The 25,625-nt window shown below is 35.7% G+C and overlaps 1 protein-coding gene across 1 annotated transcript in view; it reads left to right on the top strand.

Annotated features, from left to right (window-relative positions):
* The window catches only part of LOC129279271 (piezo-type mechanosensitive ion channel component 1-like), a 113,062-nt gene that overhangs the window by 21,274 nt on the left and 66,163 nt on the right, over positions 1–25,625 (top strand). Inside the window, exons 5-22 of the mRNA XM_064095657.1 lie at positions 854–1,114; positions 2,637–2,775; positions 3,602–3,804; positions 5,368–5,516; positions 6,028–6,183; positions 7,261–7,382; positions 7,540–7,700; positions 10,937–11,119; positions 11,481–11,567; positions 12,875–13,078; positions 14,467–14,668; positions 16,083–16,181; positions 16,888–17,044; positions 18,204–18,225; positions 18,628–18,791; positions 20,886–21,040; positions 23,491–23,641; positions 24,872–24,961. Coding sequence (XP_063951727.1) covers positions 854–1,114; positions 2,637–2,775; positions 3,602–3,804; positions 5,368–5,516; positions 6,028–6,183; positions 7,261–7,382; positions 7,540–7,700; positions 10,937–11,119; positions 11,481–11,567; positions 12,875–13,078; positions 14,467–14,668; positions 16,083–16,181; positions 16,888–17,044; positions 18,204–18,225; positions 18,628–18,791; positions 20,886–21,040; positions 23,491–23,641; positions 24,872–24,961 — 2,705 coding nt within the window. The remainder of the gene's footprint in view (positions 1–853; positions 1,115–2,636; positions 2,776–3,601; positions 3,805–5,367; positions 5,517–6,027; positions 6,184–7,260; positions 7,383–7,539; positions 7,701–10,936; positions 11,120–11,480; positions 11,568–12,874; positions 13,079–14,466; positions 14,669–16,082; positions 16,182–16,887; positions 17,045–18,203; positions 18,226–18,627; positions 18,792–20,885; positions 21,041–23,490; positions 23,642–24,871; positions 24,962–25,625) is intronic.

Here is a 25,625-nt window from a genome sequence, read left to right as displayed (position 1 = left end):
CAAAGAAAATTTTGTTTTGATAGTTTAAATGATATAAACAAGTTACAAGTGTAGGCCTCAGTTATTACAAAGTCTGTTTAACCACACTTTATTGGGTATAGATGCCTACATCTGTGTTTGAGCATTACATCAGTCTTCGAGCCAAATTCCCAAGGGTTCGAAAGAAGCATATGGTAAACGAAACAGGATACAAATTTAGATACAGAGCATGGTTTTAGTATGATCCAAAGGGATTTATATTATGACATCCTGGTATATTCATCATGAATATATTGAATGGACATTTGTTATTAATACCTATATAATTCCAGAAACAATAATTCCAGAAACAATCTCAAATCCATAAAAATTATATTGGTTTAGATCATTGTGCTTGTCCTATATATAGTTTATAGTCAATGTATGTTTTATGTACAACTCTCTTTTTGTCATATCTTTCTCTGCTTGTTACTGTATTTAACTATACACATGTATGTATGTTTGTTTAGTGTTTGTATTTGTTTATTCAGTGACATTGGAAAGAAAGGTAAGCCTGCTTATCGGTACATGTTTAAAAATAGCAAGGAAGAACTTGATGGTCTCCAAATCAATTTGAAAAACCAAGAACTCTAGACTTCTCAATTTACCTGTGCTGTAAACCTTGATGAATAGAATTGTCTTGTTTAAGCACTTGATTTCTCTTTTAAACTAAGAATGTGAGCTAGCATTTTCCCTCAAAATTCTATGATGAAGAATATTACAGATGAAATAAAATTTTAAGGCTTTTTTGTAGCTAAATACAATATGAATTTTCTATTTTGCCGCATATTCCCTGCACCTCTAATTGATGTTTCATGTGTTATATTATCCATAGGCCTGGAGTATTATCTATTTGAGTTGGATCACCTTTGTGCTTCTTCTATGGGCTCTGCTCATCTGGATCGTCCCTATCAGTACCACAAGGAATCGCTGCCTCTACACATCACCCCTCCTGGTCTTCTATGCTGAAGCCATCATTATTATCACCTTCGTCTATGGTCTTGAGACTAACCTACCTGAGAAGGCCAGCGGTATTGATCTCAAAGAAGTTGGTCTTAGACATTACAAGTACCCTTTTATTCCTCTACTTGTGGAGGTGAGTCAGCAATATGGATGTAGTTATTGTTCATTATATAGTAAATAAAACTTTGATTTGGTAGATGGCTCGTGGTCAAGCCTGTATTAACATCTTGAACACCTGCTGTACTTAATATGAATCTCTTGGATAATACAAAGTCTAGGACCCTTTTCACACGCAGTTGCAATCAATCACAACTCCAAAGCAGAACTTTCAGTCTATGAGAAGTGTACATGTGGTAGATGTGAGTCTGATTTTTTTTTTTTAGTTACATTTAAATACAACATATTTATAAACCATCAACAGCAAAAGCTGCTTCTTTTCTTTTATTTTTTCCCCATATATTTTTATGACTAGAATATGATTGATGTACCTTATAAAAGAAATTATGGCATATACTGGATTAGAATTTTATTATCGTTTGGTAGATGTGTCATTTTATTTCAAATTTTTAGCTTGTAATGTGGATTAGAATGAAAGATTCAAATGATCTAACATTAATGTCTATCATATGCTCATTGAAATACAGTCAAGAAAAAGTGAACCTATTTCCCATTTTTGTCTCACCTGCATAGCAGAGTGAGACTATAGGCGCCGCTTTTTCGACGGCGTCAACACCAAATCTTAACCTGAGGTTAAGTTTTTGAAATGACAGCATAACTTAGAAAGTATATGGACCTAGTTCATGAAACTTGGCCATAAGGTTAATCAAGTATTACTGAACATCCTGCCTGAGTTTCATGTCACATGACCAAGGTCAAAGGTCATTTAGGGTCAATGAACTTAGACCATGTTGGGGGAATCAACATCAAAATCTTAACCTAAGGTTAAGTTTTTGAAATGTCATCATAAATTAGAAAATATATGGACCTAGTTCATGAAACTTATACATAAGGTTAATCAAGTATCACTGAACATCCTGCATGAGTTTCACGACACATGACCAAGGTCAAAGGTCATTTAGGGTCAATGAACTTTGGCCGAATTGGGGGTATCTGTTGAATTACCATCATAACTTTGAAAGTTTATGGATCTGATTCATGAAACTTGGACATAATAGTAATCAAGTATTACTGAACATCCTGTGCAAGTTTCAGGTCACATGATCAAGGTCAAAGGTCATTTAGGGTCAATGAACTTTGGCCAAATTGGAGTATTTGTTGAATTACAGCCATAAATTTGAAAGTGTGTTGGTCTAGTTCATAAAACTTGGACATAAGAGTAATCAAGTATCACTGAACATCCTGTGCGAGTTTCAGGTCACATGATCAAGGTCAAAGGTCATGTAAGGTCAAAGAACTTTGGCCACGTTGGGGGTATTTGTTGAATTGCCATCATATCTCTATAAGTGTATTGGTCTTGTTCATAAAACGTGGAAATACGAGTAACCAAGTATCACTGAACATCTTGTGCGAGTTATAGTAGTTTTCAAAATCAGCACTGCTGCTATATTGAATCGCGTGATGCAGGTGAGACGGCCAGAGGCATTCCACTTGTTATAACATTGATGGTATGATTTGTTGATCTCTCCTTCACATAGATGGCATTTACTTTGATGTTCTGGCTGACATTGCGTCAATTCCTGAGGGAGCAGAAGCTACGTAGGCACAATGTTGATGAAGGCATTGTTCTTCAGCCATTTGGTGTCATTTTCTCTGGTCCAGAAGAAGAAGTGATGTGTAAGTATAATTCTCTGCATCTCAAGGTGATTGTTATGTTGTAATGACATCATCGAGTCAACTGCAGTTTATTCTGGGATACTGCATATTTGCACAAATTTGATTGACGTATTACCATGTTTTGGGTTATTGCTTGGACTTTACAGTGGTGATTTTTCTGCTAATGAAAACATGCTTTTTAAAAAGAAGTATTACCATATTACCATATTTTTGATTATTTCTTGGACTTAATGGTGGTGATTATGGTGGTGATTGAGGATCACTCAGTAGACCAGCAGCATCATGATTGATGCTGCTGAGTAGGGCCATCCTCCCATTTTCATTTGTCAATTTCACATGTATCATTTTATATGTATTGTTATTCATTTTTAACAGAAATCAATTCAATTCAAGTAACAATGTCTCAGGGTAGGGTATGCTCATTTAAGGACACAGTCACAAACAAAGGATGTTTTAATAACCCTGAAGCCCATTTCATAAAGAGTTAAAACTATGGTAACTTTGCCATTATTATGGCAGCTACCATGGTAACAGGGCTCAGCAGTCAATCACAATGAGGATTGTGATTGGCTGCTGAGCCCTGATACCATGGTAGTTGCTGTAACAACAAAGTTACAACAGTTGTAAGTCCTTTATTAAGCAGGCCATGGAGTGACTTGAAATTCTGTAATTATGATGATCATAAAAAGCACAGGCAGATTAACTGTTTCCATATTGGCCTGGTATGGCATTTATTTGTGAAGTGAAGAGCTCAGAGATTCTCACTGAGGATGTATTCATTATATGTAATTCTCTTTGGTCATATTCTTTCTTTTCTGCTACAAAGCAACGGACGTGGATGGACATCATCTACACCGTGGCCACAGTGTCACTATGACATTCTTGGGTCAAACTCTTAATGCTTTACTGGCCAAGTACTGGATCCTATTATGTGGTCTCATGTTCCTCATCATCAGCCTTCAAGGGACTGTGGATATCTTCAAGACCATCTATATGTTACTTTTCTTGATACTGCTTAATATCTTTATGGTAAGATCCTTGGCATTGATTAATTAAATGAAGATAAATCTTTTGTTGCTCATTACAAGTTAGGACTTGGTTTATACTTTCTGTCTTTCCTCTGCCATCAGTGGTATTGCATTTTTGTCTCGCCCACCAGAGGTGAAGGCGAGACTAAAGGATCCAAATGGCGTCCGTCCGTTGTCCATGGCAGGTTACATGGCAAGGTCAAATGTCAGTTTGAGGTCAACGTTAAAGTCTACGTGCAAGACTCTCTTATGACACATAACTCTGCAACCGTAAATCACTTTTCAACCAAACTTGGATGGTAGATGGACTTGGGGGACCTGCATGTTATGCTGCAGTCGGAGGTCACATGGTAAGGTCAAAGTTCATTTTTAGGTCAATGTTAAAATTTATGTGCAAGACTCTCTTATGACACATAACTCCGCAACCGTAAGTCACTTTTAAACAAAACTTGGGTTATAGAGGTATTTACAGGACCTGCATGTTATGCTGCAGTCGGAGGTCACATGGTAAGGTCAAAGGTAATTTTCAGGTCAACGTTATATAGGGACAGTGATCATCCGTTTCTAAAAATTGCTTTTTCCATCTCAGAAAATTCTTTAAAATTCAGTTTCCTTATAGATGTTGTGTACATGAAAAATTGACAATTCCGTTTACATAGAAAATCAATATGTAATGAGTAACGATGTAATAATGCTCGCATTGGTCAAAATTTGTATCTGCCACTGTACTATTACAACGTTTTAAAATCAATTTTAATCGAAGAGATTCGGGTACAAAAACTATTTAAAGTGGTTAAATGAGATTTTATCGCTGATTTGGGGACTTTTCGGACATAGTTTTGAGCAGTCAATGACTTTCGCCTATCCGTCATTTTGGCTTTTATACAGCGATCATGATATTATGACCAAACGCAGAGGGCAGCAACACACAGCCATGTTTCTGCCTTTATATATGTGGATGTGAGTGTAAACTAATTTCGATATGATCGAGTGATGGAGGGGCTCAAGTACATACACGATGTGTGGATTGTCATGATTGTTGTAGCGAAGTGAGATCGTGTTTTTTTCCAGTTGATATTCGTATTTCGATGAGGATTTGGGAGTAATTTCTGTTGCTATTCTGTGCATTTTGAGAAAAAATATGTTTTCCGTGATTTTCCATTTGAAAAGCCACTTTCCGTTTCAAAAGGCCGATTCTGTGAATTCCGTCTGTTTTCCGCGATCGCGGTAAATCACTGTCCCTAGTTATAGATTACGTGCAAGACTCTCTTATGACAAATGCTATTCCATCCCAGTTATTTCACAATGAACTTTTGATACAATTCTGTTGCGTGGCGTTGCAAATTGCGACATTTCTGGTTATTCTCACAAGTGGGCGAGACACAACATCGCTTATGCCTTGTTCTAGAATTTATTTCAGCTTGCAGTATACAAGTCAATCATAAATTTGTATGTTGATTTACAAACAGCTCAGTTGCAGATCTTTTGACAGAGGCCTGAAGTAAGTAAGTCAGTCTGTCTCTTTCTCTTTTTATATTTAAATCTTTCTTTCTTCCATCTACAGCTCTCGTTTACTTTATTCCGTTTCATCCTGCGAGTGTTTGGCTGGATAGTTGTGCTCTATTCCATGGCAGTGCTGTGTATGATATACACCTATCAATTCACTGATCTACGCAACCTGTGGATAAACAACACCTTTTTCACAGAAGAAGAGTATGTTTCATATAAATTTACTTTTTCTTTATAAAATTATTGCATAATTTTATATAGTGAGATATGCTATTATTATGTAATAGACACTGCATATTGAGATGGTGACACAAGTGATAATTCACCCTTGAAAAATGGGTGAGAGAAAACCCAGTTTTTACCAAAGACTGGATAAAAAAGCCTTTTCAGGTTAAATTAATTTCAGAACTCAATTTATGAATGAATACCATTGATTATTTGTAGATTCATATTCAATATATGATGAATTGATGATTTTTTTTTTTACTTCTTTTAGTTCCAAATTGATAGAATTGCTTACTATTAAGGTTATGATGTACTGGTGGAAATATCTTAAATAGAAGAAGGATGAAGGCTAAGATTATGAAAATAATATTTTTTTCAAAGTGGGAACTGTCTTGTCATCATTTATCTATATTGGACTTTGGAAAGGGGGATACTCTGTCTTGTAGTGTTTAACTCAAATATATATCTTTTTCATTTATTTGTTTTCCAGGCTTGCAGTGTTGGGACTCCAAAAGTATGATGATCTCGGCATGCTGATCACCAATCTTCTTATCCCAACAGCTTTCATCATTCTAGTTATGATCCAGCTTCATTACTTCCATCATAAATTCATCTCAATTAGCAATATCAAGAGTTCAGGTTACCGGTAAGATGAAATTCAAATTTCACACTTGAAAATTTGATTTCAATTTTTAAGAATTCATTTTCTATTACTTTAATGCAAATGGGAAGTTTTGTTTTTATTAATGTCCTTTTTTTTATAAAGGGTAACACCAATTTTATGATCTGAATGTGATGAGATACTCAAGGAATAGATTGCATAAGGTTCAGGATAGGGTACACTTTTTGTTAGCGTAGGGGTCAAATTTTCAAACCCATTTAAACTCTCCGCAACCGTAACTTTTAAATCAAACTTGGGTTGTTGATGTACTTGGGAGACCTGCATGTTATGCTGCAGTTGGAGGTCACATGGTAAGGTCAAAGGCTATGTTGAGGTCAATGTTAAAGTTTATGTGCAAGACTCTCTTGAGTGACAAATGTTATTCCATCCCAGTTATTTCACAATGAACTTATGATACAATTCTGTTGTGTGCCATCGCAAATCACAATATTTCTGGTCATTTCCAAAAGTGGGGGTAACACAACATTATTTTGTCAAATTCAGCCTTGATGCGTTAAATGGGAGCCTTGCAAATATTCATTTCAAGGCAGATCTTTAAAACAGTGGGAAATCTAGGTAGTGGCACTTCTGGCCGCCCCCCCCCCCCCCCTTTGAGGGGCAAAAAAATAGTTTTAGGGGAATATGTCTGGTACATGTATATGCAAGTGAGGACCTTTTTTGTTTTTTTTTGCTTGTCAAATTTTTCCTGTACAAAAATACCCTTCATTTTGCAATATCCAAATCTGCAGCTGCTTTAAAACAATTCATTTTAAAATTTAAACCAAATTTTCCCCATTTTTATTTCACTTTTTGAACTTCTCGAACTTTATAATTATTAATCACTTCAGAGCATGATAATTTTCATATGAAATGGGAAACAGACCAATAATTTCAGGAGAGTCCCATGTATGGGAGTCCGATATACATGTTGAATTTAGCCATCCTTGTAATACTGTAGAGCAAGAATGGATGCCATACTATGGCCCAGGTTATACTTGTCTTGTGCATTCAATGACAGGATATTTGATAATTTGTTGAATGTGATTTGCCTCTACTTTTCAGTCCTGGTAGTTTAGATGAAGATGGTGGATCAGAGAAGAAGACTGATGATGAAGGATCACCTGCTGCTGATGCTGTCATTGAAGTTGATGAAACAGACAAAAATTCTATCAGTAGCAAGAAGAGTAAGTTAACCCCCAAAAAAATACATTATGCACTTCAGTGGACCATTGTTATGTGTGTGAAGAACAATCACATTTTTTCAAACTGTTGATTATGAAAATTGATGCAATTTCAAAATAGCCCAGGTCATAATAGGGTTAATATTGTGTATTTTTCAAGGTTCACCAACAACTGGATTGACCTGGAAGCTGAAACTGGCGAAGGCTTATCACCTCTTCAATACTTATCTTGGACCATGTCAGGTATTTCTCTGGAGACTCCTGGAAGTCCACATGATGAAGTTGGTCTTTTTGACTATCATCCTGGTCGTAACTAAAGAAGTAAGTCCAAACAACTTTCGATCTTCATATATTTAATACATTTAGAGTGTATGAGGAAGAATGTGAGGTCCTTTCTTTTGATCTTTGTAACCATACACATTGCTTGTATTATTATATTCAAGTCAGGCATTTGAGCATACTTCACTTGAATTTCTGCATGGAACTAACTTGACTTGTATTGAAATTGTATTGAAATTGCGTGATTCGCCCCCCCTCCCCCCCAAAAAAAAACAACTCTTTTTTTGTCAGTAAATTTACTAATTTACTTTTTGTATTAAAAAGTAATACATTCAATTCTAATTGCAAAAGGAAGTGTAGAGATGTTTTCCTAACTACTGATATGAATTTAAATTCAATTCAATTTTATTTCATCTTGTTGAAAGTTTGAAGAGAATAAGCAGTGTATAAAAACATGTAAAACAAATTTTATTTTCAAATTTATGTGTTAGTAAAAATACAGAGAGTGGAGGCAGTGTCGTAACAGGCGGGGGGGGGGGGGGGGAGGCAGGCTGCTCCCCCCCCCTCCCCCGGCAGATTTTACTGGGAAAATAAAAAAAACAGGAAAAGAAAAGAAGGGAAAAAAGGAGAAGCAAGGGAAAAAGTGAAAAGAAATCTAAAAGAATAAGAAGGGAAAAGGAAGGAAAGGAGAAGGTGTGAGGAAGAACAAATCATCCCGAATTACTACTACATTAGCATGATTAGTAAGAATGGGAAATAAATTAAAAGTTTTAAAAAATGGCATGGGAAAGGGAAAGAAAAGAGGCAAACAAAAGTGGGAAATGAAAGAAGAATTGAATGAGTCAAAAGCTAAATTGGAAAACAAAGAAAAGGGGGGGGGGAAGAGAAGAACTTATTAGCACAACTGGACTGCCTATGATTGAAAATAAAGAACAGGCAGAAAGATAGATGGCATATAACATTGGTTATGGGGTTTTATAAGCGTGCTAAATTTTATGCAATAACGGTCGCAATCAGGACACAAAATGTCCTTAGCTAAGGACTAGACATATCCCCCTATATATGTTATATGATGTTGTGATGTCCCTACCTATAACGTTAAGCTTTATGCTGGCAAGATAGAGTTACTATAGAAAGACTCTTAATCTTAACATTGGCTAAATCTCCAAAGCTACTGGGGGCTCTGCCCCAGACCCCATGCAGTAGCGGCTCTTCATCTGTAACCTTCAAAGGGCTGTATAATGGCCCCAGGCCCCCATGTATGGACCCTTCCTGCATTGGCTTTATGTTGAAGCACTGGCTTACGGGGGGGGGGGGGGGGGGGGGGGGTGCTTGGGGTTCTATAACCAAGGGGAAATAAAAGAAAATGAAGGAGGCAATGAAATGAACTGAATAGAAAACACAATATGATATGTTATTTGCTGAATATAATGTAAAAATCTAATGCATAATTACAATTTCATTTCAAAATGCAAAAAATTTGATTTTATTACCACATGTGTGTTTATGAGGATGATATTGTCAAAGGTCATCTAGGGGTCAAAAGATCATATTACATATTTAATTGATCACGAAATCAGGTGAGACTCATGGTTCATGAACCATCTTACTTCATTTAGACATAAGTATCAATGAAGAAAAAAATAATTCTTTGTCTGTTAGTTCTCTAGTCTAAATGATATTGGGAATGAACTACATTTATCACAATCTGGTTTTCTGGGGCATTGTGGTCTAGTGGTATATGACTCTTGTCTCTCAATCTGAAAGATGTAGATTCAATATGTAATGCTGCATTTAATAATTATTTCAAATCATTATTTAACCAATTAAACATTCTACCATTAAAGGACTTAATAACACTGAATTATTTTATTTTCATGTACAAGTTCCATACCAAAATTTTACTTCCCAACTTAGGATATTTTTGTCCCAAATTCAACAATCCATACTTATAATGCACATCATAATGATCTCATTCACCTCCCTCAAGTTTGAACTTCTAATGTTTCTAATTCTTATAAAAATAGATATTCAAAAATTATGGAAGAAACTTCCCTAGGACTAAAAATGTAGCTCCATTTTTTCTAGATTTAAAAAGTTATGCAGGGCAATGTTAACCTCTTAACCTCCCTCAAATATTAACATACTTTTGTTTCTTGCTACATGAGTGTCACATATGTTTCATTATTTTGTATTGTTGAAAATTGTATAGGGGAGATTGGGGTTAGTTGGAGCAATTTTGACAAAAATGGCTGTAAATTCCAAATAGATTTTATTCAAGAAACAATCAATAACCCTACATGTATCTAGGCCGGGGTATTTTGGGAGTTCATTTGGCCGGGGGGGGGGGCCTCCCAGGCCCCCCTTGAGATCTCAGCCGTCGACAACGCGATCGCACCGAAAATTTGCACGCAGATTGTCTGGGATATAATCTACAAAATTGTATTGTTATTTATTTCATGCGAATTGTTATTAAAGGACAAGTCCACCCCAACAAAAAGCTGATTTTAATAGAAAGAGAAAAATCAAACAAGTATAACACTGAAAATTTCATCAAAATCGGATGTAAAATAAGAAAGTTATGACATTTCAAAGTTTCGCCTCATTTGTCAAAAGAGTTATATGCACATCCTGTTCGGTATGCAAATGAGGGGACCGATGACATAGAAATGAAACCTCAAGGTGTCATTTGACTGAAAAACTACAGCGAAACAGCTAAAAACATGCCTGCTGCACATGTAGGTTACTGCCTAATCTTAACTGCCTAATCCTAAAAACATGCCTGCTGCACATGTAGGTTACTGCCTAATCTTAACAGCCCAATTTTACGGTCAACGTAAATTTCTATAGTATCTTCAAATTCCACCTTCTGAACTGAATCAAAAGAAATACATATGAAAAAATACATGTTAAACGAAACACTCCCCTATTTTGTTATTTGGTGGCCCCTTTTTATAAGCCTTGCTTCTCTGGGGTCAATGTGTTTTTGAATAAAATTTTGTAGTCAAATTGTTTGTATTGTTTTTGTATTTGATGGTCAAACAATAAATTGAATTGAATTGAAAAGACAGATAAATTAGAAATTGTAATATACAGACATAATGAGAGTAATCATTGTAATGGAAAATATATTAAACATGACATCATGAAGAAAAAATTTACTGTGATAATTATGTTAAGGTTTTTCAATTCATTACTCTGTTGGTATAGAAAATGCATATGAGAATGATTTCCATCATTGTTCTTGAACCTTTTGGGTTTTTTTAAATTCATTTTAGCTGACAGCAGTGAATGGTATTCTCCTTCTGATCATCTTCCTCCCGATTGCCATACCATCCCTCCATCGTGTCTGCTGTATGATGTCAATGTTATGGGTCTCTGTGGTATTATTAGGAAAGATGGTCTTTCAGTTGGATTATTCCAATTGGTTTGATGTGGATATCACGAAAAATTGCACAGAGGTAAAGAAAATTCTTTAAAATAATGAGGTTTAAAAGAGGAGAACGGTAATGGTGATGGCAATGATGATGTTGTTAATGATGATGATTATGATGATGATGATAATGAGATGACGAAAATGATGATGATAATGAATATAATGATGATAATATGTTGCCGTTCTTCGGTGTGATAGCTTTGCAGCATAGATTTCTTTATTTCACAAATTAAGGATTGCTGAAACTTACTAGATGTACAACAATTCACCTTGATTCTATAGACTTTTTCATAAACTTATTGCTTGCTGTAACTACATTTATGTACTTTTTACTGCTTTAACTTTTACTTGTACTCTATCTGTGTACTTTGCTTTCTGTTTTTCAGAATCCAGATTTCCCTATTCAGGATAACTTCTTCATTCCAGACTGGTTTGGTTTCAAACAAGTGGGCTATTTTTACAACTATGTAGAGGTGAGAAAGAAAACCTCATATATATTTGACAGGTGTATGTGTATGTAAATGCTACATGTCTTCTTGTGTTATTGTAAGTTAAACCATTAAGGAATATATAAAAATGCTAAGATGCTTTAGCCAGAAAATTGAAATAAGGTTTGTTGTTTTAATAGGCATCTTGTTGAAATAAAATAGCAGGTAGATACAACTGAAGTAAATTCTGAAGGTTTCCATGCAAAAACTCATAGAGGCTTTATCTAATACCCAATGTAACCGAGTATCATGTTGTCTCTGAATGGCAGATTGAGTATAATTTTTGGGTTTCCTATTATGGTGTCAGAAAATGTAATAAATTTCAGTCTATTTGAATTGAAAAACAAGACTAAAGTGGGTTTTTGTCTTGCCTGCATAGCAGAGTGAGACTATAGGCGCCGCTTTTCTGACGGCTGGGCAGTGGCAGCGTCGTCAACATCAAATCTTAACCAAAGGTTAAGTTTTTTAAATGTCAACTTAACTGAAGTATATTCACGAAACCTGGACATAATGGTTATCAAGTATTACTGAACATGCTGCCAGAAATTAAGGTCACATGACCAAGGTCAAAGTTCATTTAGGGCCAATGAACTTAGACCATGTTGGGGAATCAACATCAAAATCTTAACGGAAGGTTAAGTGTTTGAAATGTCGTCATAACTTTAGAAAGTATATGAACCTAGTTCATAAAACTTAGACATAGGGGTAATCAAGTATTACTGAACATCCTGCCTGACTTTCAGGTCACATGACCGAGGTCAAAGGTCATTTAGGGTAAATGAACTTTGGCCATGTTAGGGGTATTTGTTAATTTCCATTATTACTTTGAAAGTTTATGGATCTGGTTCATGAAATTTGGACATAAGAGTAATCAAGTATCACTGAACATCCTTTGTGAGTTTCAGGTCACATGACCAAGTCAATGAACTTTGGCCGAGTTGGGGGTATGAATTGCCATCATAACTTTGAAAGTTTGTGGATCTAGTTCATGAAATATAGACGTAAGGGTAATCAAGTATCACTGATCGTCTTGCACAAGTCTTTGGTCACATGATCAAGGTCAAATTTTATTTAGGGTCAATGAGCTTAGTATTTGATCATCATATGAATGCTGTTTTACATGTATGTGAATGATTATTCTATAGTCATTTTCAAAGTCAGCACTGCCGCTATATTGAATCGCGTAATGTAGGCGAGAGTGCCAGAGCGCTCCACTTGTTATTTGTTGTATCTCTCATTTCTGGTGAGTATTTAGATATTATTGATGTGATTTTTATTTTCACTTTATCCAGGGTTATGTTGCCATCATCATTATGCTCATCATCTATAGCATTGTGATGTTACATCAACAGCAGTATCGTAATCAACGAGGCTTGGTAAAACCTGACTATAGCATCGTCTTTAATGACATCACCAGGGAGTGTGCTGATAAAGATGGTTTGCCAGGTTGCATTAAATTCCTCATTAATTACTGCTTCTACAAATTTGGTTTAGAGGTGAGACCATTCATATATTATACAAATATACCGGGTTTGAGAAAGTATAGTGGAAATATTTTATCCAGGGTTGGTTCGGCAGTTACTATTTTTCCGTGGGGCGCAGCCCCGAGGGAAAATGGTAACATCGACGGACCAATTGAGGATGAATACTTCCACTATACTTTTGAAAGAAACACCTGGTAAATTAGTTTTATATCCCTTCCATGTAAAGTTTGAACAAAAAATATTTGTAATCTAGTCCTAATTGATCCATCTCCATGATCTGAACAAAATCTAGATTGACTTAGCTCTAATTAATGCAGCATTAACTTTTCATCTAGGCTACGCGCAGCTGCTGGGCCTGATTCGGTGGCTACACTGGCCCCCAAGCTCATCACTCGGGCAGGGCAGTGGTATGTTGTTGCGTGGCGGCTGCAAGTGCTCGAAAATCCTCTTACCGGTTGTGAAGTTTGTGAACTAACTAACCCTGCTGAGCTAAGATCAAGACAACCCAAATCTTTCTATGATCCGAATCATGGCTATCATTATTTGTATTTTCAGCGTGCAGATTCATTGTAAACATGCAAGACGCGATTTGACATTGACATGTGAGTTATCGGAAAGTTTGTGATTCAGTCAGCATTGAGCTTTTAACTTTGCTGATTGTGCAGCTGCTCTCAGCGGAACCACATAAAACATCTGCGCCGTCACATCACTAGACTTACCCTGTGGAGGCAGACTAGACCGCTGTGCCTGAGTGATCGTGTGGTTTTCAGTCGGATGCAAAATAGTCAAAATCTACTGTGACGTCACAAACTATTTTGATCTCTGATGAATTTCATTTTTCTGGTGAAAGTATGATTAGTCACGTGAAGGCCTCTCGACCCATCAAATAGCAACAAATTTTAGTAAGGAATATAATAAAAGTAAGTCGTCTTGGTCCATAACATAAAGCTGAGTGATGGATCATAAATATTCTTATCATCAGTCCCTGAACTTTATGTCATAGGGCTCAGGTCTTGTATTTTAAGTTTGTGAGAAATTAATTTTTTGGCTCCATGACATTTGCTTCAGCGACAACTGCTCCGATGGAAAATCCTCACGTTAAGCCAAACATAAAACCTAACCTCCAAAACTGAATAAACCATGATCCTTATCTTGACAATATTCTGAACCAAACACTCTATTACAACCCTAACTCCAACCTTTTGCCCTCTGAGATATTACAACAGGAGCAAATGTTGTGTCACCATTTGATTCATATTTTAGTATTTCAAGCATGTTGAATATTCATGATCGCATCTTAAAGCATGTGGTATAGGCCATGACTGAGCCTGTCAGACTTTCTTTTCTTTGTTATAAAAAAAGAACAGTAAAATTCAATGTTTCATTCTAATTGATTTCAGATCTGTTTCACCACTACCGTCATTGTTGCTGCTGTACGTCTCGATGTCTTTGCGTTCATCTTCCTACTCATGATGGTCCCTCTTTTGTTTATCAAACGTCGTAAATGTGCCATCTTGTGGCCATTATACATGCTTGTCTTGATATTTCTGTTCCCTGTAGCCTATGCCTTAGCGCTTGGATTGCCTCCAGTCTTCTGTATAGGTAATAATCAATTAGATGTTTTACAAATCAACATATTGTTTACTCAGAAAGAATGGTTGGGATGAATGTTTCTCATGATAATACATTGGATTGTTAGAAAATCCCATTCTTCAATGCAAATATTGTTCTTCTTCACCTATATATTTACATTAATGCATCGTTAGAAGAGAGAAATCAGAATGATAATCAGTTGGGCAGTCATTCTCGACACCCAAACATTTTCTTTTATATACAGTATAATATTATTTTGATTGACTTCATATCAAGTTTATTTTGTATTAACGATGTTCAAGAAATCAAGACATTATTATTTTTTATTCATTATGTAGTATGAATATATTGTTTATGTTATGGATTGCTTTGTATATTGCATATAATTATGTCACATTTGATATTGTATCATTTTGAACGCAGAAATAAAAGCAAACAAACAAACAACAAACATTACATTAAAAAAATGTTCTCAATAGTAAGAGAACATTAACCCTAACTAGGCCGGGCTTTTTTGGCTGTTCTGTGGCTGGGGGGGGGTTGATTCAACCCCCCCCTGAGATCTCAGCCGCCGATCGCGCGAGCGCCGCAAAAATTTGCACGCTGGTAGTGTGCGATGTAATCTACAAGGCTGTATGGTAAAATTTTCCAAAATAATGAGATTTTATTTTATATGAATTAATTATGTTAATTTATGCATAAATCATACTTTTTGCTCTAATTCACTAAATAAAGCTCCTGGAATGCTAATTTTTGGTAAAAATATTCTTTTTAGCATTCTTAACAATGGCAATTGAAAAAAACTTCGGTTTGGAAATCAATTTCTTATGTATTTTATTGTTTTATGAATTTCTTATGTATTTCCTTGTTTTTCACCCTTTTGTTTTTCTTTGTTTTTTTCACCAGATTTATTGCACAACCTTTTTGAAGCATGATTATGCTAAAATCATTTGCTTTCAGCTGTTTGAAGTAAAAATAATCATATCTTTATGAATAAGATGAGAAAACTCAATTTGCATTGACTTTGTACACAAAATCACGTTTTGGAACAATTTTTGGTCTGACATGCACTTACAAAATGTTGCGTAATTTCGGGACCGCGTACCCGGGCATCGTAAATTTGGTCTCAAAAGATGCGTGAGACTTAAAAGTATAAACTCTGCGAGTGGCGCGGTCAAAAAATTTCGCGCGGCGGAATGATCGCAGAAAATGTTGAGGGGGGGGTTGATTCAACCCCCCCCCGGCCATTTTAGGGTTAAGGTCATTAAGGTTGGTCTTTCATATGAGTTAAGTAAATAAATATGATTGTAATGTCTTTATTCTTCACTATTACTCTTCACTGTTCTTCAAAAAATATAACAAATTATAATGTTAGTTAATGCTAAAACTTGTCATATAACACATCCTTTTTTTTATTTTTTAGATTATCCATGGACTGATGTTCTGCCGGCGCGTCTTAACACATGGCTGTATCTGTCTAACTACCTCACTCCTCGAGACCCTAACCCAAGCGCTATCGTTGGTAAGTGCCATCTAATCACACACTTGTGCCACTTCTTATTTACAGTGCAAATGGTTAATTGCCAGAATTCAAAGACTGAAGTAATAGTATATTTGTACATTGCAGACACATTATTCTGATGTGATGAGCAATATATAAAAGTTGAATATTAATATTATCATCATCATATTAATTTTTGGAATCTTTCATAGCATTGGAAAGCTATTTTGGTAGTAATTTTTCATCTTGAAAGTATATTCCCAAGCTTATTGATTTTGAGAGAATACACATGTTCATTGATGCATTGATTTGACCAAACAGCATGTATATTTGTTTATACAAGGATCTTCTATATGTTATCCAAATGAAAAATTATGACATTAGTCATTATCTGTATTTTAGATCAGTTATTTGAATCAATCAATGATGGGACTCTACTTAATGAGCCAATATGTTTCTTGGATGGAAAGCAAATGTAGAGAATAGGGAGAGAAATGTTATCCGGATTGTTATCACATGCTCTTAAATCCATGTTCACTTTATGAATCATTGCACTTAACTTCTTAATTAGAAGGCCCATATGGAATATGGTTGATAAATGTGTTATTTAACAGTCCCAAATGTATGTTTGCTTTAATCTTGCTAACATTTGATAGATTATGCTATAATTGAGTTCTTTAAATAAGAGTTGATGAAAAAAAAATGTTTATTTTATATTTTTTGTCAGCGGATTTCTTTCAGCTACTATTTGTATGTCTCCAGTGGCAAGTATTCCGTGTTGAAAAGAATCATGATATCATCACAGGAGGAGGTGATAACTATGAGCTCTCTGTGGATGTTGAGAGAATAGATCTGTATCCAGTACCAAACTTTACTTTCAATAGGTAGGACTATACATTCTTTTTGCTCTTGTTTAGATTCAGACTGGTAGAAACTTCTATTATCTTTAATCGTTGAAACTGTAACATTATATATTGATTTGTTTATTTTTATATACTGACGTTATACTTTACTTTGAAGATTTAGATATGTTTGATTTTATAAATTAAGCAATTTAACTGTATAAGAATTAAATGTATTTTGAAATGATTAGGTTAGGTGTATGGGATATTGTGGAACGTATTACCCTGTCCCATGATTAAAATACCTTTATCCCTAAAGCCGCCGAGGGGGGGGGGTTTGAATCAACCCCCCTCGCTCAACATTTTCCGAGAGCATTCCACTACGCGAAATTTTTTCGACCGCACTGCTCGTTGACTTTTCACTTTGAAGTCTTGCGCATCTTTTGAGACCAAATTCACGATGTCCAAGTACGGTATGCGGTTCGAAACTTACGCAACGTAAGTGCATGTCAGACCCAGAATTACTCCAAAACGTGATTTTGTGTACAAAGTCAATGTAAATTGCATTTTCTCACCTTATTCATAAAGATATGATTATTTATTGATTTTAGTATAATTACATGTATGCTTCAAAAAAAGGTTCTGCTATAAATTTGGCGAAATCAACAAAGAAAAACAAAAGGTCAGAAAATGAAAATAGATAAGAAATTCATAAAACAATAAAATACATAAGAAATACATTTTCAAATCTGAGTTTTTTTTTCATTCGTACTTGTTACCAATGGTATAAAGAATATTTACACCAAAAATTAGAACTCTATGAGCTTTTTATAGTGAATTAGAGCAAAAAGTATGATTTACGCATAAATTAGCATAATTAATTCATATAAACAAAAGTTTTATGATTTCAGAAAAATTAACCATACAGCCTTGTAGATTGCATCCCACACTATTATCATGCCAATTTACACGGTGTTTGCGCGATTGGTGGCCGAGATATCAAAGGGGGGTTTACCCCCGTTTGATATCATTAAAATTATCATTAGCCAGGTTGGGATAGGGTATATAAAACAACAGGTATGATTGTCTGCCCATCGTGAATGTGCAGTATTTGTATAATATCAAATAATAGAATATTATTGAGTCCCATTGTACTTTTGATTTCTCAAATAACAAACATTTATATATTCTCATATTACAGGTCATATCTGGATCTCATAAAGGTTTGTTTATTCAGTTTACTTTTTAATCATGTTTGCCTTTAAACTTGATACATCTGTCATTTCGTTTATAACTTTGGTTTAGAAATCCTTATGTACGTGATGAAGCAATCTTAAAATTATACTCTTTGGGGGAGGGGGTCAGTCTAGTTTATTGATATCTAATTGGTTCTACTTGAATACCCTCAAAAGAGAAGTTACAAAAAGTTACATTACAATTGAAACTGAGAATATTTATCTTATGAAGATTTACAGATTTAGTATTAGGATATTCTGGCAATAACAGTTTTGTCATTCTGTTCCTTTACACGGATATAGCATTTAGCAAGCTCAACAAAACATACATATATTTGTCAAGCGAATGACCAAAATGTAGTAAGCCATAATTTGATAACAAATTCACAGAGCATGGTATTTGGATATGCCTTCTACTTCACCCTGGCGATTGTATTCCTGTGTGCTACAACTCGTATCAGCATCCTTGGTCTGTGGTACCTCGTCTTTGCCTTCTACTTCCTTTGGTATGGCCCCAAGTTTCTTACCAAACCAACTGATAAAGTCCTGAAACAGTAAGTACACAGAGCATCCATGTTATAGGGTCAGATGCATAAAAAGTAGCAATTGCTTTTGCTAGGCTTTTGCTTGATTCTGTATGCATAAAAATGAGCGAGCAAATGCTTTTGTTAGTAAGATCAAGCAATCGCTAACTGACTGCTAGCATTTCCTTGACAGTTAAGCTATTGCTAAAAAGCACATGCATAAAACAAGCATTTCGCTTGTGCGTTTAAGCACTTGCTTGGGTTTTTTAAGCTCCGTCAGAGCAGCTTGAGCGTTTGCTTGATCAGGATATTCGCGTTTATTAATCATGTTTATGTACTTGAGAGAGAACCCCAAGGTGTACCGTAACCTACATGTGCCCTTGTTTTCCTCCTGATAAGTGCCAACCAAATGCCACATATATAAATTTATCAAAAAGAAACTAGTTAGTATGACACCACGTCTGAGGAAAAGATGTTATAGGTAAGAAGCGGTAATTTGCACTGCCACACCTTTGTGTTTGAGTCCTGCCTTTTCTGAGAGTCGTGTTCGCACCAGCGTGACCTCGCTATTGTTCAAACTGCTAGCAATTGCTTTCTGAAGGCAAGAAAAGGGTTCAAGCACGAGCAAGGGGTTATGCATATGAAATAAAGCAATTGGCTGAAGCATGATCTTTTGCTTGGCTAGCTATTGCTTGTGCTTGAGGCAATTGCTTGCCAGCAATAGCTACTTTCTATGCATCTGACCCATTATCATGTGACCTTTTTACACCTCGTTACATCATATATTTTGTAATTTTGCATTGTTGATGGTTATAATGTGCATAGTTGTGCACTGAATAGAGCCCTACCTCATATTTTAATTGCATGTTACTTTTAAGCAGGGATGCCACTTTTCCGTCTTTATACGGAATTCCGTCTTTTTCCCTGTTGTCCGTCTTATTTCCGTATTTCCGACTTTTCCTGTTTTCTGTGTATTAAAAAAAATCGGAAGTCCTCCTTTTTCCCCCCTCTCTCTCGATTGCGATGCATGTTTGCCAGAGATCGCTTTTATATAGTACATTATTTATAAATACGCGCACTGCCCACTACGTTCATTGAGTTATGCTATTATCAAGGCTTTCCGATTGGAATTCTCAATATCCTGGCCAATCAATGCGAGCAACAGGTTCCGAACGCACGCACATAGACAAGCGCAAAGCAGCGGCACGAATCGCGATATAATAGCGACTGGTAAATACGTCTGTAAAGATGATGATGTCATCCAAGATGGCAACTTACAATGACCAACGAAAGGATCGAGGATGACTAAGTTTTGATCATCATTCGAAAGGAATTAGCGGTAACTGCGGTCTAAGGTACAATGTTTCTGAATTTTATATATTTCTCGTGAATTTGGATGTAATCATTTTTTATAATGTGACATTTTATGTACCAAAAACGATCCGAAGATCGGGTTTCCGCTCAACGTTAGATCTAACGTTACTGTACCTCGAGCGAAGTTCGTGCAGGCTCCACTCCACTTCACTACCGCTACACTACACTCCACCTACCCGGGTAGGTGGAGTGTAGTGTAGCGGTAGTGAAGTGGAGCCTGCACGAACTTCGCTCGAGGTAACGTTACTGCTGCATGCTGATACGTTGTCTTTATGTACGGTTCAACAACTCTTCAGTCTATGTATTGGTGAGTGGACCCAACGCGGTTCAGCGGAACAACCAAAATACAGAGACTGAAGCTTTTGGTCTAGCGTTCTATAAGAAACACACAACTAACTACTGTCAGTTTTTCAAACCTTGCCTTCAAAGTCATTGATCACAACAAGGTAAGAAGCCACTTGGTCCTCCCCCCCTAAATTTGAGGTGGGGGGACGGACCCCCCCCCCCCCCTTTTTTTTTTTTTGCTTGCTTGTCCAATTTTTTACCTGTGTCCATCCCAAAATTTAAGGTGGACCCCCCCTAAATTTTTGGGCTTCCGCCGCCAATGCGCCAATGCGCCAATTCACTGTTCTTACACACTGTCCCTGCCCGCGATAAGTTTCAATATTTTTGGAGGACACCTAGTGGCATCCCTGTTTAAGTTATATCATATTTTTATGTTCATTTATTCATACTATTTCATATTTTCAGGTGGAATTTCTTGGTAGGATACACCCTGTTTGTGATCTTTATGAAGGTTGGACTTCAGATCATGGCATGTGCCTATGGAAATGATATCGATAGTCATAATCTATGTTGGATTATGCAACTATTAGGTGTCATCTGCTTACAGACTGACTATACTGGTAAGATATGCTAATTCAAGACATTCAAGATATAGTTGGGGTGTGGAACCTTTCTTTTATACTCTTGATTTCAAAGCTTAAAGTCTATTGTCCCTGTTTCTATTGAAAAAAATATCATTGCATGTACTGTATATTTGAATTGAAACAAATAATATAAAGTAGAGCCGAGTCAAAATGTTTAAACGCTGTTCAAACTACTTTAAAAAGTATAAATGTTTTCCTATTTTGATAACTGTTTGTCCGTATGGAGAAGAAAAAAGAAGAAGAAAAAAAACCTTTCTAAAATGTTGCTAAACTTTTACATTTCACATCCTTACATTCTTGAAGTAGCCATCCATCTTCCATATTTCTTTGATTTATTTTTTTAGTTGGAAACTATCAAGAAAATGAAGAATATTCCCTTGCTCTTGACTGAAAGTTCATTTTCAATTGATTTTACACACTCTGTCTACCTACATAAAAGTCTACATATGGAAATTATATTGCAACAAATTGTCATCCCACATGTAGTTTGAGTGTGACATGAACTGAAAACCATCTTTCAGAGTCAATAAAGAAGAAAATTTCATTCATTTTGTTGATAGCTTCAAACTAAATCGTAAAACAATTTTTAAGGACATGTGGAAAATACAGGTAGATGGCCATTTGATCGGTAGATGGCCAGATGTGAAAAAGAAAAATTCAGCAATATTTGGGAAAGGGATAAAAAAAAATGAATTATTTTTTTATAATACCCCCCTCGGTTACCCCTAACCATCCGTTTATTAATATTGTCTAAATATTTTTAAGAATGAATGTAATGACTCAGGCCTAATTTTAAGAATCCACAAGGAGCATTAATTGAAATGAGAGAGGAGAAAGACAAGAAAAATAATAAAATCAATGCTTTTCATTCTTTCCTTTAACCCTTATTTAACTGGGGGGGGGGGGGGGTCAATTTGACCCCCCCTCGACAAATTTCGCCACTACGCCGCCGCGCAAATTTTGTTTAAATCGCGCCACTCGCTGACTTTTTACTTTCAAGTCTTGCGCATCTTTTGAGACCAGTTTTGCAATGCCCGGGTACGCGGTTCCGAAATTACGCGATATTTTGTAAGCGCATGTCGGTCCCAAAATTGCTCAAAAAGGTGATTACGTGTACAAAGTCAATCTAAATTGTGTTTTTCAACCAAAAATCATAAATGCATGATTAATTTTGCTTTTGTTGGTTTAGATGGATTTATTTTATGTTATTTATGATCGCGAAAGGGCCCCCGACAAAGTTCAGCGAAAAAAACAATAAAAAACAAAGGTTATTAAACACAACATACATTGGAAATTAATTATTTTTCAGCAATTTTTTATAGATTTTTGTTAGAAATGTAAAAATCCATATGTTCACTCAAAATTAGCATTATACTACATGTAGCTATATAAATTGAGTTAAAGGCAAAAACATACACAAAAAACTAAAATTAGGGCAAATTTCATACGCTTATTTGCATAAGTAATTAATAAAAAATGTAAGCAATTAATTTTTTGACAATTTTACTATAAAATCTTGCAGTTTATATCCCAATCTACGCGCTTGCAAATTTTCGCGGCGATCGCGCAATCAACGGCTGAGATCTGAGGGGGCCAAATTGACCCCCCAGTATATTTTGGTCTGAAATAGCTCCGTTAAGATAGGGTTAAACATGTCAATATGATTTATGAATGTTATTCAAATATCTACCACTCTGCTTATCAAATTCATACAATTATGTTCAAAGGCCTGCATACTTAAGTCCAGTTTAAGTGAGGCCATGGTCTAACTCTGTGCTGAAACTAACTTTGCTGTGCTCAACTCACCTGCATTAAAGTTTTGAGCATGTTCAAAACTTTTCTGCGTGCAAATCAGACTTGCATGCGTTCATGTGGTCAACTGTATGCGGGATTCTGTCAATGCAGGCGGGGAGTGAAACAAGTCGAACGCAAAGCATGCACGGAACGATGTGACAGGGCCTTTATGAATTCCTAGTGTAGAGATCTGTTACAGTTATTCCCATATATATAGTGGGTGCATCACGGTCTAGTTGTTCTGACTCTTGCCTTTCTAACAGAGGGTCGTGGGTTTGAATCCTAGCCATGGCGTGTTTTCCTTCAGCAAGAAATTTATGCACACTGCTGCACTCGACCCAGGTGAGGTGAATGAGTACCCGGCAGGATTAATTCCTTGACTGATAATAACAATGCGCCTCGGACTAGATACAAATGCCTATTATTATTATTATATGAATTAAGTCATTTATTTTTTGAGTGTCATATAAACTGGTAGATTTAATCTCAGTTGTTAGAGTTTTATGTGACAGTCCACTACTCATATTTTACCACAACTTTAGACCAGAGTTTTAATATTTTTAACCCAAGTTCGGAGCATGCATGGGTCTTCGTGTATATTTATTATTATTCTTTTTTTTTCTACACAACAGAGGAGATCTGTGAATTACCTGCTGACCAAGCTAGACTTACATGGGATGTGACTTGTTTCTTGTTTGTGGTGTTCCAGAGGCAGATTTTCACCAGTAACTACTTCCTATATATTGTCTTGGACCTAACTGAGGAGGAGAAACTGGCCTCAAAGTAGGTTTTATTTTATACAAATATTGACAGCGCATGAGGATGACTGTAAATTGTCACTCCCAAGGTCTATCATCTTGAAGCCTTTATCTGAGGTGTGATAGACAAGCCAGTATGAAAAGCACCAAGGGAGTCATGATTTCCAGTGTCATCAGAATACAGAGCAGTCCATATTTGTTTTATATTCCTTGTTGTTAATCACATAACTCTATACCCAAGGGTTTCAATTTAAAGACCGCTAGTATAACTCTTATCTTATTTGATTTGCTTAATTACTTAGTAATTTAAACAAGCTACTTTGCTGCTGGCCTGAGCGGGGCAAGCAACAACTGATACATTACATCCACATGGCCTGCACGCCATTGGCTGCGTGCGCCTGACTGCGAGTAGAAACAGCGCAGCAAAGTGCAGCCATTAACTCAAGCCAGCTAGATGCGCATAGCAAGACAACTTGTGACCCCGCCCTCAGTTCTTGCGCTTACTATCAGAGGGTTTTATAGAAGGAATTGAGTGTAAGTCAAACCCCTTAGATGATGATAGATGGAATAGCACTGCATCACATGATGTTGTTTGGACCAATCAGTGATAACAATCTTATGAGGTATATAATAATCTTAAGCCAAGTTAGCAAGCTTCAACTAATGTTGATACATTTTATCTGGAGCACTTAGGAAATAAGGATCTCATACTCATTCTGTAATTTAAAACAAAATCTTTAAGAGAAAATCTGGAAACTTGGGCTTTGGAATCTTGTCATCTATTTTTTACCGGGTAACAACTCTATCACCATACTTTTAATTGGTCTGTGGCACAGTGCCAAAGTCATATTGAACTAGTAATAAGTACATCTGTTCCAGATCAGTTCTGACTCTTTTTTTATTTTTTTTATTCAGGCAATCCTTAAAACCCTTTTTGTTTATATCTGACCACCATTTTTTCTCAATCTTACTTCACTTCACAAATTGCTCAAGTCATAATGATTTGAGAGAATTACAAATTTTCATAATAGGCAAAAAAAAAAAAAAAATTGGTTCAGGAATGTACATGTTTTATGCAATTACCCATTTGTTAATCTGCTTTAAAACTTCATGAATACCCATAGAATTATGTCATGCAGTTTATGTTAACTCAAATCTTGTCTCTCAAAAGAATTTTATCTCTCCTTCATGTTCATTGCACATAGAAAACTCTGTTTTGATAGTCTTTTTTATCTCATCTGTATTGTTCAAACAGGGGTGCTGAGCTTATCAACGAGATCCTAGCAGCCAAGGTTCGCAACAAACAATTAGAGGAGCGTCGTATACTGGAAGGTGTAAAGAGAAAGTAAATTCAAACTATCATGAAACTGTATTTGTAATCTTGTGGTTGAGAAGTGGTCAATTGATTTACAGAAGTGTCAAGTTAGGTTACAGAAAAATTAAAGACTTGTGAAAATCAAATATAAAAGTATCCCAGCAGACTTCTGGGTAAACTTTTGATACTTTTCTTTTTAGAATTGATGATGGTGATGGTCAGATAAAAATAGTGATAATTTTACTACATGTATGTACATGTGGATTTTTTAACAAAAGTTTCAAGGACTGTTTATACAAAATGAGAGATAAAATTACATGAGAATAATTACCACTTTATAATGAAATAAAATATTACAGTACAAATTTCGATCATTCAATTGAATAGAAAACACATAACACACAACATGTTAATGTTGAATAAACAGAATGACAAGAGAAGACAAATGAAAGACATTGTAGATGAACAATATCAGTCAATAAATGGAACGTTAAGTGATTGAAGATATAATCTGCAAAATATTCAAAGTAGCTTCAGCAGAATTTGTTTCTAATGATCGAGAATGGAAAAATACTTGACTTGACTCGTGTTTTCTAACCACTGATAGATGCTATCGATTATGATATAAAGAGGGGGAAGGGGGTTTATGTTGTGTGACTTGAAGTGACTTGTAATCTTCTTTTTCATATCTGCT

Source organism: Lytechinus pictus, chromosome 2, assembly GCF_037042905.1.
Source record: "Lytechinus pictus isolate F3 Inbred chromosome 2, Lp3.0, whole genome shotgun sequence".
Taxonomy (NCBI): domain Eukaryota; kingdom Metazoa; phylum Echinodermata; class Echinoidea; order Temnopleuroida; family Toxopneustidae; genus Lytechinus; species Lytechinus pictus.
This window is presented reverse-complemented; position numbering and strand designations above follow the sequence as displayed.